Source organism: Triticum dicoccoides, chromosome 7B (genome assembly GCF_002162155.2).
Source record: "Triticum dicoccoides isolate Atlit2015 ecotype Zavitan chromosome 7B, WEW_v2.0, whole genome shotgun sequence".
Taxonomy (NCBI): Eukaryota; Viridiplantae; Streptophyta; class Magnoliopsida; order Poales; family Poaceae; genus Triticum; species Triticum dicoccoides.
The window spans coordinates 394,816,035-394,828,806 of NC_041393.1; the positions used below are offsets into that span (position 1 = coordinate 394,816,035).

General features: G+C 46.6%; 1 protein-coding gene across 1 annotated transcript; it reads right to left on the reverse strand.

The window, feature by feature from the left end:
- Nucleotides 1-539: 539 nt before the first annotated feature.
- On the reverse strand, nt 540-5,662 carry LOC119337940 (hydroxyproline O-galactosyltransferase GALT2-like). The gene is made up of 7 exons (XM_037610217.1): nt 4,653-5,662; nt 3,443-3,675; nt 3,079-3,369; nt 2,292-2,420; nt 1,689-1,862; nt 1,222-1,329; nt 540-1,131 (listed from the first exon to the last, which is right to left on the reverse strand). Exons 1-7 carry the CDS (start codon nt 5,407-5,409, stop codon nt 925-927), a joined length of 1,899 nt encoding a protein of 632 aa, XP_037466114.1. The 5' UTR covers nt 5,410-5,662; the 3' UTR covers nt 540-924.
- Between the last annotated feature and the right edge of the window lie 7,110 nt (nt 5,663-12,772).

Here is a 12,772-nt window from a genome sequence, read left to right on the forward strand (position 1 = left end):
GGGGGGGCAAAAATTTGAAAAGGCGTGTTTCCTACAAGCCTGGCCCCTTAATGCGGTGGTTTTCTGTATTTAGCTCTGGTCGCAGTCGCATTTAGCGCCAGACAAGACCATCGAGCGTTGCACCCACATTTAGACTTCCGCACACAAGCTGCGAAATTGGAAACTATGGCTTTACCGAAGCGTGTGGCAGAAAAGTAAATTGAGCTATGAAGAGCAACTACCAAAAATATTGCTCCCTCCACTTCAAAATATAAGGTGCATTAGTTTTTTCAAAAGTCAAAAATGGTAGTGTACTACCAAGTTTTTAGAAAAAATATCAAATTTTATCATTAGATCAATCACAAAAAGTATTTTCATTTTTTATTTATTTTGTATTGTAGATGTTGATATTTTATTCTATAATCTTGGTCAAATATACACAAGTTTGAGTTGCGTGATACTCGATACACCTTATATTCTGGTCTGGAGGGAGTAGCCTTCAACAAATTTGGAGCCACAACTTGTAAGGTGACAAGATTGGCGCAAATATACACCATGAATGGAAAGAAACCACGATGACTTTAACATCACGGGGAGACGAGAGAGACAAGTTGTGATCATTTTCTCTACCATAAGAAGAGGCATACATCTGAACATTTTGATCACATGTTCTACATCAAAATTGGGATTAATCTCCCTGGAAGAAAACTGGCATCAATTACAAGGGCACATGTGGATGCTAAGGAGAGATGAGAAACGCAAATCAGGCTAATGTATGAAACCAGATGGTTGTAGCTTTCTACCTAATCTTCAAGCTTCAACCTCACAGCAATGTAAGCTCAATCGAGCCAATGGAGCAGCAGCCTCTAAGCTAGGTGATTCATGTCAAAAAGGAGAACACCAGCCAGCCAAACTCACCCGCTGGGATAGAAGGAATGCATCTCACTATCTGTAATTGCAGCAGGATGGGCGACCACGAACCAACTTGTCCCACAAGCATAGCATTTGCCTTGGCGACTGATAATGCGCAGTGTAGTAGTTCTCGAGGCAACCATACTGGCAGAACTTCCAGCTATGAGAATACCTGACAGGCATGGTATAATTGAATTTTTCAACCCATAGCCCCATACTTACATCCTCCATCTTGAATAGCTGCAAGCCAAATAGCCAGAAAAGTAGAGTGATTGACATAACATGATTCAAGCTATCAAAATACAGTGTGTTGCATCAATGGAGGCTCACCCTTAAACTCTGATTGGCATGCTGAGACACGACGAATTTTGCTATGCCACCAGAAATTACATAACCGGGTCCATTAGCATAAGGCGGATAGATATCTTCAGGCCACTCCTGCATTCATTATGAGTAGGGATTAAGGCGAGCAATGAAGATGGTAGCATGCATATGTTGGCAACACAAAAAAGGGCTGTGATTTCTATGGACAAAAATACAAATTCATGATGGGTTTTTAGCAAGAACAGTCATTTCCTATGTTTGAATTACAACCCTAAAGTTGGCCGTTCAGCCTTTAAGGCCGTAAAACACAGCTCGCAAACTTGTGACATTAGCTTTCTTGGTTAGAAGAAAGAAGATTCAGATACACGGTGTAACAAACACCAACTCATGGGATTGCAGGGCCTCCAAAATATGGACATTTGAATAATCAGCTGCTTAACTTTGGGAATATTGCTTTGTTTTAAGGATAATACCTCCTCCGTAACTGCCCATTTCCCAGTTCTCAGTGGTCTATGCAAGAGGTTAAGGTTCCCCATGTATAATGGTTTGCCAAGGGAGTTCATCTTGATATGTCTGAGAACCACATCTACCCTCACAAATGTATCGTCGTCGCATTTCATGACATGGGCCGCTGTCAAGTTCTGGACCTGCAAGGTGGCATGATAAACAGATGTTAGGTTCGTTATTTAGTCCACACTGCAAAGTGACTACTACTATAAATTTCATGATCCCCTTAGACTTCAATCCATGTTTGCGGGAGTAACTTCTCCCAGAAGCGACTCTCGAAGAGTTACATAAAAGATAATTAAGCCACTCACCCCAAAGTGCATTCCATGCAGTTGTAAAGAATTATTCTAGCAACGACTCTCTTGGTAGGGCTTAAGTTCAAACAGCTCTATCGTCTCTGTTGAGATACGCAGTAAGGGCATTGCTAGGACATAAATGCCCAATGATGGACAAAGATCATAAGTACACGCTTACAACTTCTAGTTGACATTGACGAACCATACCAAATTAGCAATAGGCAAAAAATTAGCAGAAGTTTATAAAAGATAGTGACGGCAAGAGTGTCTCACCCCATACTCGCAAATAGCGATTGTCTTAAGAACTACCAGTTCATAACGATCTATAAATGGTAAAATGACAATATCTCCGAAGTATTCAGCTTCTTTCTTCAGCATCACATTGACCTCTTTCCTCGAATTCTGCAACCACAATTCGTAACGAACAATATTACGCCATGCATTCATTTCCTAAAAAACATTTGTTTTTCCTTCCTTTATGAGATGATAAACATGCAACTGATATTTCCCATCATTGGGTGCATCTGGTTAACGAGTTAATAAGTAGACATTCAGTGCTAATAGTGATTTTCACTATGATATACTCCCTCCGTTCCTAAATACAAGTCTTTTTAGAGGTCTCAATATGGACTACATACGGAGCAAAATAAGTGAATCTACACTCTAAAATATGTCTATATACATCCGTATGTAGTTTATATTAAAATCTCTAAAAAGACTTATATTTAGGAATGGAGGGAGTATGTAAGAAAGTATGCAAAAAATATAAGGTTGGTGAAGCTATATCAAATAATTCAAGATACTAGCGCTCAAAAGGCATGAAGGTGAACAGTAGATAGCCAACAGAATCCTCTGCATGCAAGAAATTCCAGAGACCAAGTTTCTGTTCTTGCATGTGACCCACATATTACCACTTACATCTTATACTACATTTCCCCAAACTACACAATGATCATGCATATATATCTACAACACCAGTAAATGATATAAAGATTCATTTAAGGACAAAGACACATTTGACGAAAATGTCATTTTTATTTTGGATGCATAACTTGCTTACCAGTGCTACAAAGAATCGTGCGACTACTTTAGAAGACTTAATTTCTGAAGTTTGCATCCAAGTTTTTCTCACAGCCATGCGTTCAGCAAAATGATTTGATGCCGAAAGTATTCCGATAAAAAGGTAAACTGGATCTCTTGGCAGTGGTTGGGACCTCCATTTGTCTGACATTTCAAGGACTTGTTGAAGGGAAAAACTGGGATGAGACATAGGAAGAGCAGTAGCATAAACTGAATGGACATCCACATCACCCTTAACATATAATCCTGTTGCATCTTCAAGAGTGAACCCCTGGAATTGATCACATCAACCCATTAGTATTTATATCATTGAAAAAAGCGGGCTGGATATGTCTAGAACATACTGGTCGATAAGGGAAAGATGTCACATGTCGACCACCAACATATATGTGGAAACCTTCAACGCCAGCTTGTATAGTAAGAACAAATAGCCTGTCTTCCACAAAAGGGAATGGCCATGTCATTGCCGGTTTCTTTGCACGCCCTATGAACCTCTTTAGCCATGAAGTTGTCTTGGACTCTTTTGTGTCAACAATATCATCACGTATCCATTTCTCACATTTGGTGAACCCATCGACTGTCCAAAAATATGAAATGATAGGTTTTAGCCAAATATGCTAGCCTGGGGATAAAAGGACATAATGTTACCATAGAAGAGCTAACACCTTGTGGTTTACATTTTGCAATAAGTAGACGTTAAAATGAATACTAAAAAAGGCAATTTGAATAAACTTGCATATTAATTCGACATGTTAGTCAATAAGATATGATAGGAGTAGCACCTCCGATGCATATACAATAAAATAGCAATGTCAATATATGCTTCAACAATAATCTCACAAATTAGCATTAAACAAATATTACATCAGGTAGAATTCTGACTGATGTGGAAAAAGAACACTTGCCGGAAGATGAAAATCACGAATAAAGACAATTGCTATGTGATTCAAGAAATTGTCCATAGAGCTATTCATCTATTTTTCTTAATTCTGGCATGCAGTTACATATGGTAGACATCAAGGTGTTGATGAACAATCACACAAAATGATAATTATATATGAAAGTGTACATATTAATTGTACTAGTTGAAATGGATATTATCCAGAAGAGTCACACACTGGACAACGTTAAAGCTCTAACAGCACCATGGATCCTACCGTAGCAAAAGGGCCGTGGCATTAATATTATGAAGTCCCCAGGAGCAAATGTATGTATCATGTGTCCGGCACTTGATAGTTTAAATGTTTAATCAGCTTTTATGTTGTAAATAGGAAATTCCATGGGTTAGATTTTATAAGGAGTTGTAAACTTGTAATTGTCAGTTGGTAGTGGTACATTATAGCAGACGTAATGGTTAACTAGTAAGTTGTAAATAGAAACATGGCAATATGGCATCAGGCTGGCAATGCAATCGATTTACCTCTGCACTAATTTGACGATGCAATATAATTAATCTTAACCACATTACTAGTAACAAATAATAAGAGCTGCTCACTCAGGAAAGAACATCTTAAGGTCCAAGCTAGGATTGCTGAAGAAGGAAAAGGATGGTACCCTTGTCGTCGTTGTCCTCGGGCTGCAAGCCGTCACAGCGCTGTGCGGAGCCCCACTGCATCCGGTAGCAGGTATTGTGCTCGATGATGGGGCGCTGGCTCCAGTCTCCCCTCAGCCTGGGGTTAAGGTGCAGTATCCTGGGCGGGTCCTCGCCGTCGACAGCGCGCAGGCCCTGCAGCTCGACCATGAACTGCGAAACGTGCACGGTCCCGTCCCCCTGGCGCATCCTGGCGAGCTGCGGCACGTATTCCTTGTGCGCTGGCCTAGGCGTGCCGATGACGGTGACAGCGGAGCCAGCGGCGAGGCCGCAGGGCAGGAAGACGACCCTCCCCCGCGCGCGCACGGAGACGGCGGCGGGGCACTTGTCGGTGGAGGCGGCATCGACGGCGGCGAGCTCCCAGGGGTCCCCGGCGAAGGCTGCGGCGTCCTCCCAGGCGGTGAGCCCGAGCGACCAGGCGTCGTCGGCCATGCGGTCGAGCGCGGAGCGGTTGCGAGCGGTGATGTCGGGGAGGGAGACGCGGTCGTAGCGGTGCCAGAAGGGCTGAACCTGGAACAGGGTGGCATTGGAGGAGGACGAGCTGCCTGGGAGGAGAGGGGGAAGGTGGTCGGTGGAGGATGGGGAGGAGAAGGCGGAGTCAACGGCGGCGAGGTCGGCGGTGGCAAGGTCGAGGACGCGGCGGAACTTGAGGGAGATGAGGATGAGATAGGCCACCCCCGCGACGAACACAAGGTGCGACGGCCGCCACCGCCGCGCCATTGCCCTCGCTCAGCGGCCCGTAGCCAACCCGACCTTCGCGCTCTCGGGCCCCGCAGTGGACGGCGATAGCGATCTCTCTGTGGTCGAGCGCGCGGCGAGGGCAGGCCCGCCGCGTGACGCCTGCCGCCGGCCAGCGGCGGCCAGGGGAGGCGGTGCGCCGGCCGGATCTGGCGCGCGCAGAGGAGGCGTGGAATCGGAGGCGGGGGCTGGGGAGGAGTTGGAGATGCTCGCGCGTGCGTGCGGGGAGGTCGGGCAGTGGGGAGAAATGGAGGGGCGTCGTGGCTGGCTGGCTGGCCGCCCGTGATGTGGACATGTTTTCCTTCTTGTTTGGTTTGGTTCCGGCCGGCCGAGTGGGACTCGACGAGGCGCGTGACTGGCTGCCCGGTTTAGTCCGGTCGAGCGGTGTTTGCCACGTCGGGTTACAGCATACCCTCGTTTCGAAACCACAATATCCATGCAACTTTTTTTTTAGGGAAAAGCCATCATGGCGGTTTATATTTCATGTGAAAATAGAGCTACATCGTTTGAGAGTACATCGAGAAAAAAATCCGGAGCCTCGGTCTGCCACACAATAGTTCTCGAGGGTTCCGACTTAGTAGCCAACAAATCAGCCGCCATATTGGTCTCCCTAAGACAATGACTGAATTTAACTGAAATAAAATTGCGATATAAAAAAGCACATTCTTCATAGATGGCCGCCGCTGGTCCCAAAGAATTTCCTCCCTGTTGCATGGTTTGGATTACGTCCATGCAGTCAGCTTGGATCTCCACCTTATTGCATCCAGCGTTATTCGCCAAGATCAAGCCATCCTTGAGTCCTCTAGGTTCTGTTGTTTCTGCATCCTCCACGAAAGGGATATTGCATGCCGACGCCGTGATAAAGCCTCCCATGGAATCTCTAATGATAGCCCCTGTACCTCCAGTTCCACTGCCAGAATCGAAAGAGGCATCGACATTGAGACAGACGAACCCTTCCGCTGGTCTAGTCCATCCATGCCTTTTGATCCGCGTCGCCCCGTGCTTCCTTGATATCATGAAGTTCTTTGTCAAAGTGACAATAGCCTGGGCCGACCGAGCCGGTTCTCGCAGGGTCTCGCCATGGGTAAAGCCCCTGCGCTCCCACCAGATGTACCACACCGCCACGGCCGCCAGCTCCTTCCTGGTAACACCCGGGAATGATGGTACAGCGACATTGGGCATCAGTAGCAGATCACCTAGGACCGACGAACCCTCCGACTCTGCTTCACAAAGTCCAGTAATAGTGGGAAACAAACCCAGCCTAGTCCAGATTTCTTGGACCAGGTTGCATCTGAAAAAAGAGTGGCGAATACTTTCACGGTCAGTTTCACAGATTGGGCAATCAGAAGTTGTTATCATATGTCGATTTGCTAGCACACCCCGACACGGAATTGCACCATACAGAGCGCGCCAAACATGCACTTTAACTTTTGCCGGTACTCGAAGCTTCCATAGAATGCGCCAAACAGGACTAGTACTTGAAGACAATACCGAATTCGTTTGTCTCAACTTTCGTCCATGTTGATGATCCCACTCCATGTGATAAGCCGTCCTGACCGAGAAAATTCCAGATTTGTTGTAGTGCCATGAAACAAAGTCCTCCATCATCCCCGTTGCCAGGGGTATGTTCAAAATACGGTTTGCATCAATTGGCCAGAATATATATATGATAAGTTGCTCATCCCAGCATCCATTCTCCTCATCCATAAGTTCAGAAACTTCTGTAGGTAAGATATTACCTCGTGGAGTCATTACCTTTCTGTTTGGGCTGCTGGGTATCCATGGATCACTCCAAATACTTATTTGAGTACCATCTTCCACTCTCCATATATAACCTTTTTTGAAGGTCTGAATACCACTCCACAAGCTTTGTCATGTGTAAGAACTGCCTTTCTTGAGAGGACAATTCAGCAAATCACCATCTGGGAAATACTTTGCCCTCAGTACTCTGGCACATAAAGACTCAGGTTCTGCTAACAATCTCCAGCATTGCTTTGCTAGGAGCGCCAGATTGAAGCAGTGTACATCTCTAAAACCCGTACCTCCATTGCTCTTTGGCACACACATTTTCTACCACGCAAACCAGTGCATATGCTTCTTGTCATCCTCATCTCTCCACCAGTACTGTGACATAGTAGTTGTTATTGCATTACAAATCTGTTTTGGTAGCTTAAAGACTTGCATAGCATATGAAGGAATGGCTTGAATGACAGCCTTCAGCAACACTTCTCTGCCTCCAAAAGAGAGTTTCTTCTCCTTCCAGCCTCTGATCCTATTGAGGACCCTATCTACAATATGTTGGAAACAGTCTGTTCGCTCCACCCCAACGATCGGGGGCAGCCCCAAATACTTATCAGTAATTGCCTCAGCCATAATGTTCAGCGAAGTACAAACCTCAGCCCGCACTTCCACGGTCGTGCAGGGGCTGAAGAAGATACTTGACTTCGCCTCGCTGACAAGTTGCCCCAAGGCAGCACAATAGTCATCAAGAGCTCGACGAAGGCTTGCTGCATTGTTTGCATCTTCTCTCATCATGATCAGTGAATCGTCCGCAAAGAGGAGGTGAGATACAGCCGGCGCCTCCCGGCATACTCTCACTCCTATCAGATTCCCCATCTCTTCTTCATGGTTGAGTAAGCTAGAGAGGCCCTCCGCGCAAAGTAAGAATAGGTAAGGAGATAGTGGGTCTCCTTGACGGAGGCCTCGAGTAGGAACAAAGAAATCTGTAAGAGTGTTATTGAAACGAACTTGATACTTAACTGATCGTACACACTCCATAATGAGCGCCACCCAATCAGCAGTGAAGCCCATCCGAAGCATAATTCTCTCAAGAAACACCCACTCCACCCTGTTGTAGGCCTTGTGCATATCCAGTTTAACCGCACAGATTCCAAACTTCCCCGTTCTCTTCCTTTTGATAGCATGATAGGTCTCGAAAGCCACTAAAAACTTGTCTGTAATCAAGCGCCCGGGGACAAAGGCGCTTTGATTAGGAGAGATAAGCTCCGGCAACAGATTTTTGAGTCTGTTAGCCAGCAGTTTCGAGATCACCTTATAGACTACATTGCATAAACTAATAGGACGGAACTGTGTAATGACCTCCGGGTTTTCCACCTTTGGAATGAGAACGATTGTGGTGTTGTTCCATCCCTCCGGGATCTTTCTATTGTTAACAGCCAACAACACTTCGTCAATCAGGTCCTCACCAATTATGTGCCAAAACCGTTTATAAAACACCGCATGCAAACCATCAGGGCCCGGTGCTTTAAGGTCTCCAATGTTAAACATTGCTCTCTTCACTTCATCCCTGGTATAGGGTTTTGTTAGTTCACCATTCATTGCATCAGAAACCCTCGGTTTAACCTTGTCCAAAACAGCTTGGTCCGGTTCTTGCACGTCCGAGGTAAACAGTCCCTCAAAGTAGTGCGCCACATGGCCCTTCAGTTGATTCTCCTCCTTGATCCAGTCCCCGTTCTCCCCTTTCAATTTCTTGATAAAAAATTTCTTACGTCTCCCAGTAGCTGCACGATGGAAGAACTCTGTGTTTTGGTCACCCTGACAGAGCCAGTCTGCCCGCCCCCTCTGCATCCAATATATCTCCTCTTGCTCTAGAAGGTTTTCAATTTGCATGTGTAAATCATGTTGGCGAGCCACAGACTCATCCGTCAAGGGTCCCGACATCACGTCGTTAAGCTCTTTCTGTAGTTTCCTTAACCGGGTTCTAGGGCCCTTTAGGGTCTCCTTGTCCCAAACATGCAAAGCTGCATGTATGTCTCCCGTCGCCTGAGAGTAGGCCGCGGTCCCACTGGCCTTGGCCTGATCCCAGGATGCTTGAACGATGACCTCCACGTCCTCCTCCGCAAGCCACCGGGCTTCGAATTTCCTCGGTCCCGGCGGCCCCCTAGGCTGTAATCCAAGTTGAAAGTCAGTGTCAACTAGGATCGGTCGATGATCCGATTTATTAAACAGTTCGTTCGCAACACCGTATGCTGGAAAAAGATCGGCCCAAGAACTGTTTGAAACTGCTCTGTCGAGTCGCTCTCGTATCCGACCTCTACGCCAGCTAAAGATGTCTCCCGAGTAGCCAAGATCATCAAGCTCACAATCGCCCAAAGCATTGCTAAATGCCTGCATGCATCTCTGAGGGCGTGCAGCACCCCCTTCCTTCTCATAGGCTTGCAGGATTTCATTGAAGTCACCTACCACTAACCATGGCAAATTCAACATTGCATGCAATCCACGTAAGTATTCCCATGAGAGATGTTTTCGGTCACTGCTTGGCTCGCCATAAAAGCCTGTGAAGCGCCATCCTTCTGCTGTCGTCTCCTTAATCCGTATATCAATGTAATTTGAATGAACAGCCCTAGATGAGACTCCCAGGGTGGTTTGCCATAACATGATTAGTCCACCACTTCTGCCGTCGCTCTCTGAAACTTCCATCTCATCAAAACCTAATCTCCTTTTCAACTTCCCTGCCTTAGCCATATCCAGGTGTGTTTCAGACAGGAACAACACATCTGGTTTTAATCGCTCTTGGATCCCCAAGAGCGCACGAACTGCCGCGGGCTTACGCATCCCGCGACAGTTCAACACTAGGATTTTCATTGCGACCGGTCGAGCCCCTTCTCGGAGCTCACCGATAAAGTGTGGCTGGCATCCATCACAGCCGTGTTATCTGTCTTTGACCTCTTCGAGTCATGCGAGGAAGTATCACCATCATCATCTTCCTTCTCTGTTGGCAGCCTACCATGTGCATGCACCACCAACGCAGACGAGGCAACGATCGGGGTCTCGTGTGCCTGGCCTGGCAACGTACTTGCATGGGTCACTGGATCCACAGTCACCCCATCAAAAGTGAGTCTCTTCCGCCCACTGGACTTGTCCCTGATCGACCCTCCAATAGGTTTTACAGGGCTGGTGCCTGTATCCTTCAGTTCATCATCCTCCGAGCCCTTTCTCCTGGAACCATCAGCTGTAGCCCCATCCCTCTGTCTCCCCATAGAACTTTGTCTTGTCTGCCTTCTCTCTCCCGGGCACGGTGCAAGTATGAACTCTCCCCACTCCATTGACATCGGATCATGTTTTCCATTGCCATGTTCAAGGAAAGTATGGCCCATATGGCCGCACACATAACAGAAAACCGGCATCTTCTCGTAAAGCACCGAGTAGTACACCTTCTTCCCGTCCTTAGTGATGGAGACGTATCTCATTAGTGGTTCATGAATGTCAAGCTTGACTCTAATCCTCACAATCCTTCCCTCACCCCATCTAGGGTTTAACATTACTTTCTCCACAAACCCCACTTTCTTTGCTAGCGATCTAACCACGTGATCCTCCTGAAAAGCGGAGGGAGATCGACAATCTGGATCCAAACAACCAATTTATCCAAGACTACCTCCTCATACCTAATGTACCCATTGTACTTCTCAATTAGCACACCATGATCACGAAACAACCAAGGGCCCTCCTCTGTGACCCGCTTCCAATCCCCTAAACAATTCACCGTCAAGGAGAACTGATTTTCGCCGAGGGGTTTGAAGGCTACTCCTTGTGCTAGACTCCAAGCGAGTCGCATCATATCGTAGAACGATCCTCGACTGAAGGGCTTGTTAGTGTGCACCGTCGCCAGCGCCATGAACTTTGCTTCCTCGATCTCATTTGGAAACTCCTCTTCAAAAATCAGATCATCCTCCTCCCGTTCTTGTAACCTGAGTTTTCCGATCATCTCCTCAACCCCGATTGGCTTGCCTCCCGAGGTCGCACTTCCTGCTGACGATTGCGAGCCCGTGTCTGCCATCGGCAAACCCTAACCCAGCTTCGTCTTCCGAACCACCAAAACCCTAGCGACCCGCGGCAGGAACCAAGGCCGGGTAGATAGCGAGGCTATCCCCTTAATTAGCCTGAGAACCTAGCCGGGAAGGATTAGGTTTGGTGGTAGAGTCCGATCCGTCCTCACGGTGTCGCCACCGGAGGTATCTCAAACCCTAGACGGGAGCCGCCAGGGGAATTTCCCTAATATCCATGCAACGTTAAAAACAGCGTACGTAGTTCATCAACGCACATTACAAAAAAATAAGAGTTCTTATATATCTCATCGGACTATCAAAAATTTACATGTTCTACTAGTTATCTATTGAGAAAGTTCACCTGATGTTGTCCTTGCCCTTGTTGTCATCGTCGTCGCGGAAGTAGCGGTCAAAAATACAATATAGGTCAAATAGGATTCGCTCACTATCAGAGTTGTCGGATGAGTCACCGACCTCCTCCTCCTCCTCCTACTCCTCTTTCGTGGGCAGTCCAGCCAGGGCACGAACTGGTCGGATTGCATGGGTTTGCTCCAGTTCGAGGGCACGCATTGTTCATGCTTCCCGCTTCGCAGGATGCAGGCACAAAAGGTTATCCACGGTCTTATCTTCCGCGGGTTGGTCCGATGCGGTGTGCGACTCGGCCTTCGTGGTGCGCACAACTTCTGCCTTGCACGGTGGGCACGCCGCTCCTCAAGGCATCTATGATTGTGTCGTCTGAAAGCGTTAGACCTCAGATTTGGAGCCTGACATCGCAGGACAAGGCTCCACCGCAAGTGTTGTGTTGCCAGCCCAGAGTCATCCGATTGGGCGTGTTAATACCTCCAGCCGCTACTCATCGCCTCTTGTTCCAGCGCGGTCAAGCGCCTCAAGTCGTTGGCGCCACTGGATCCAAGCCCCACTTGCACGGATGCAATGAATTCCCGCCGAAGTGACTCCAAAGGCAAAGCTTGAGATCCCTCACGGGACCGGCAGAGAGCCAGTCAGGCGTCTAACTCCTTGTCCACACATGGGACGAGGTTTTATGATGGTGTAATACACGAGAGGTGGCCCCTTGGTAGGAAGCCTGGCTGCAAGCTGTGACGCCCGGATAGTTACACTACAGTAATTCCCTATTAACGATGCCACGTCACCACGATTATTGTTGTTAACCTCTAGATGCATCAAATCCCGTTCGAATTCAAATTCAAAATCAAGCAAATAATAAAAGTTTTCAATTGTCAAGAATTAAATGTTCTAAGGTTGACCAATAAATCCTAAATAATTATGGTGGTGAAACCACATTTTTATAATATGATTAGATGCACTAAATAAACTAAAACAACGATAAAACAATTATCTAAAATGATTTTAAAATAATAAGCACATGCAAAACACTTTATTTAAGGTGCCAGAATATTTGGGGCTGTGACCTATTTAATAACACCAAATTAGTTGTCGCTTTTAAATTTTATAGAACTAAAATAAAAGAAAACTGAAAAGAAATAGAATAAAAAAAAGAAGAAGAAAAGGAAACAAAAAAAGGGAAAGAACCCCCCCCC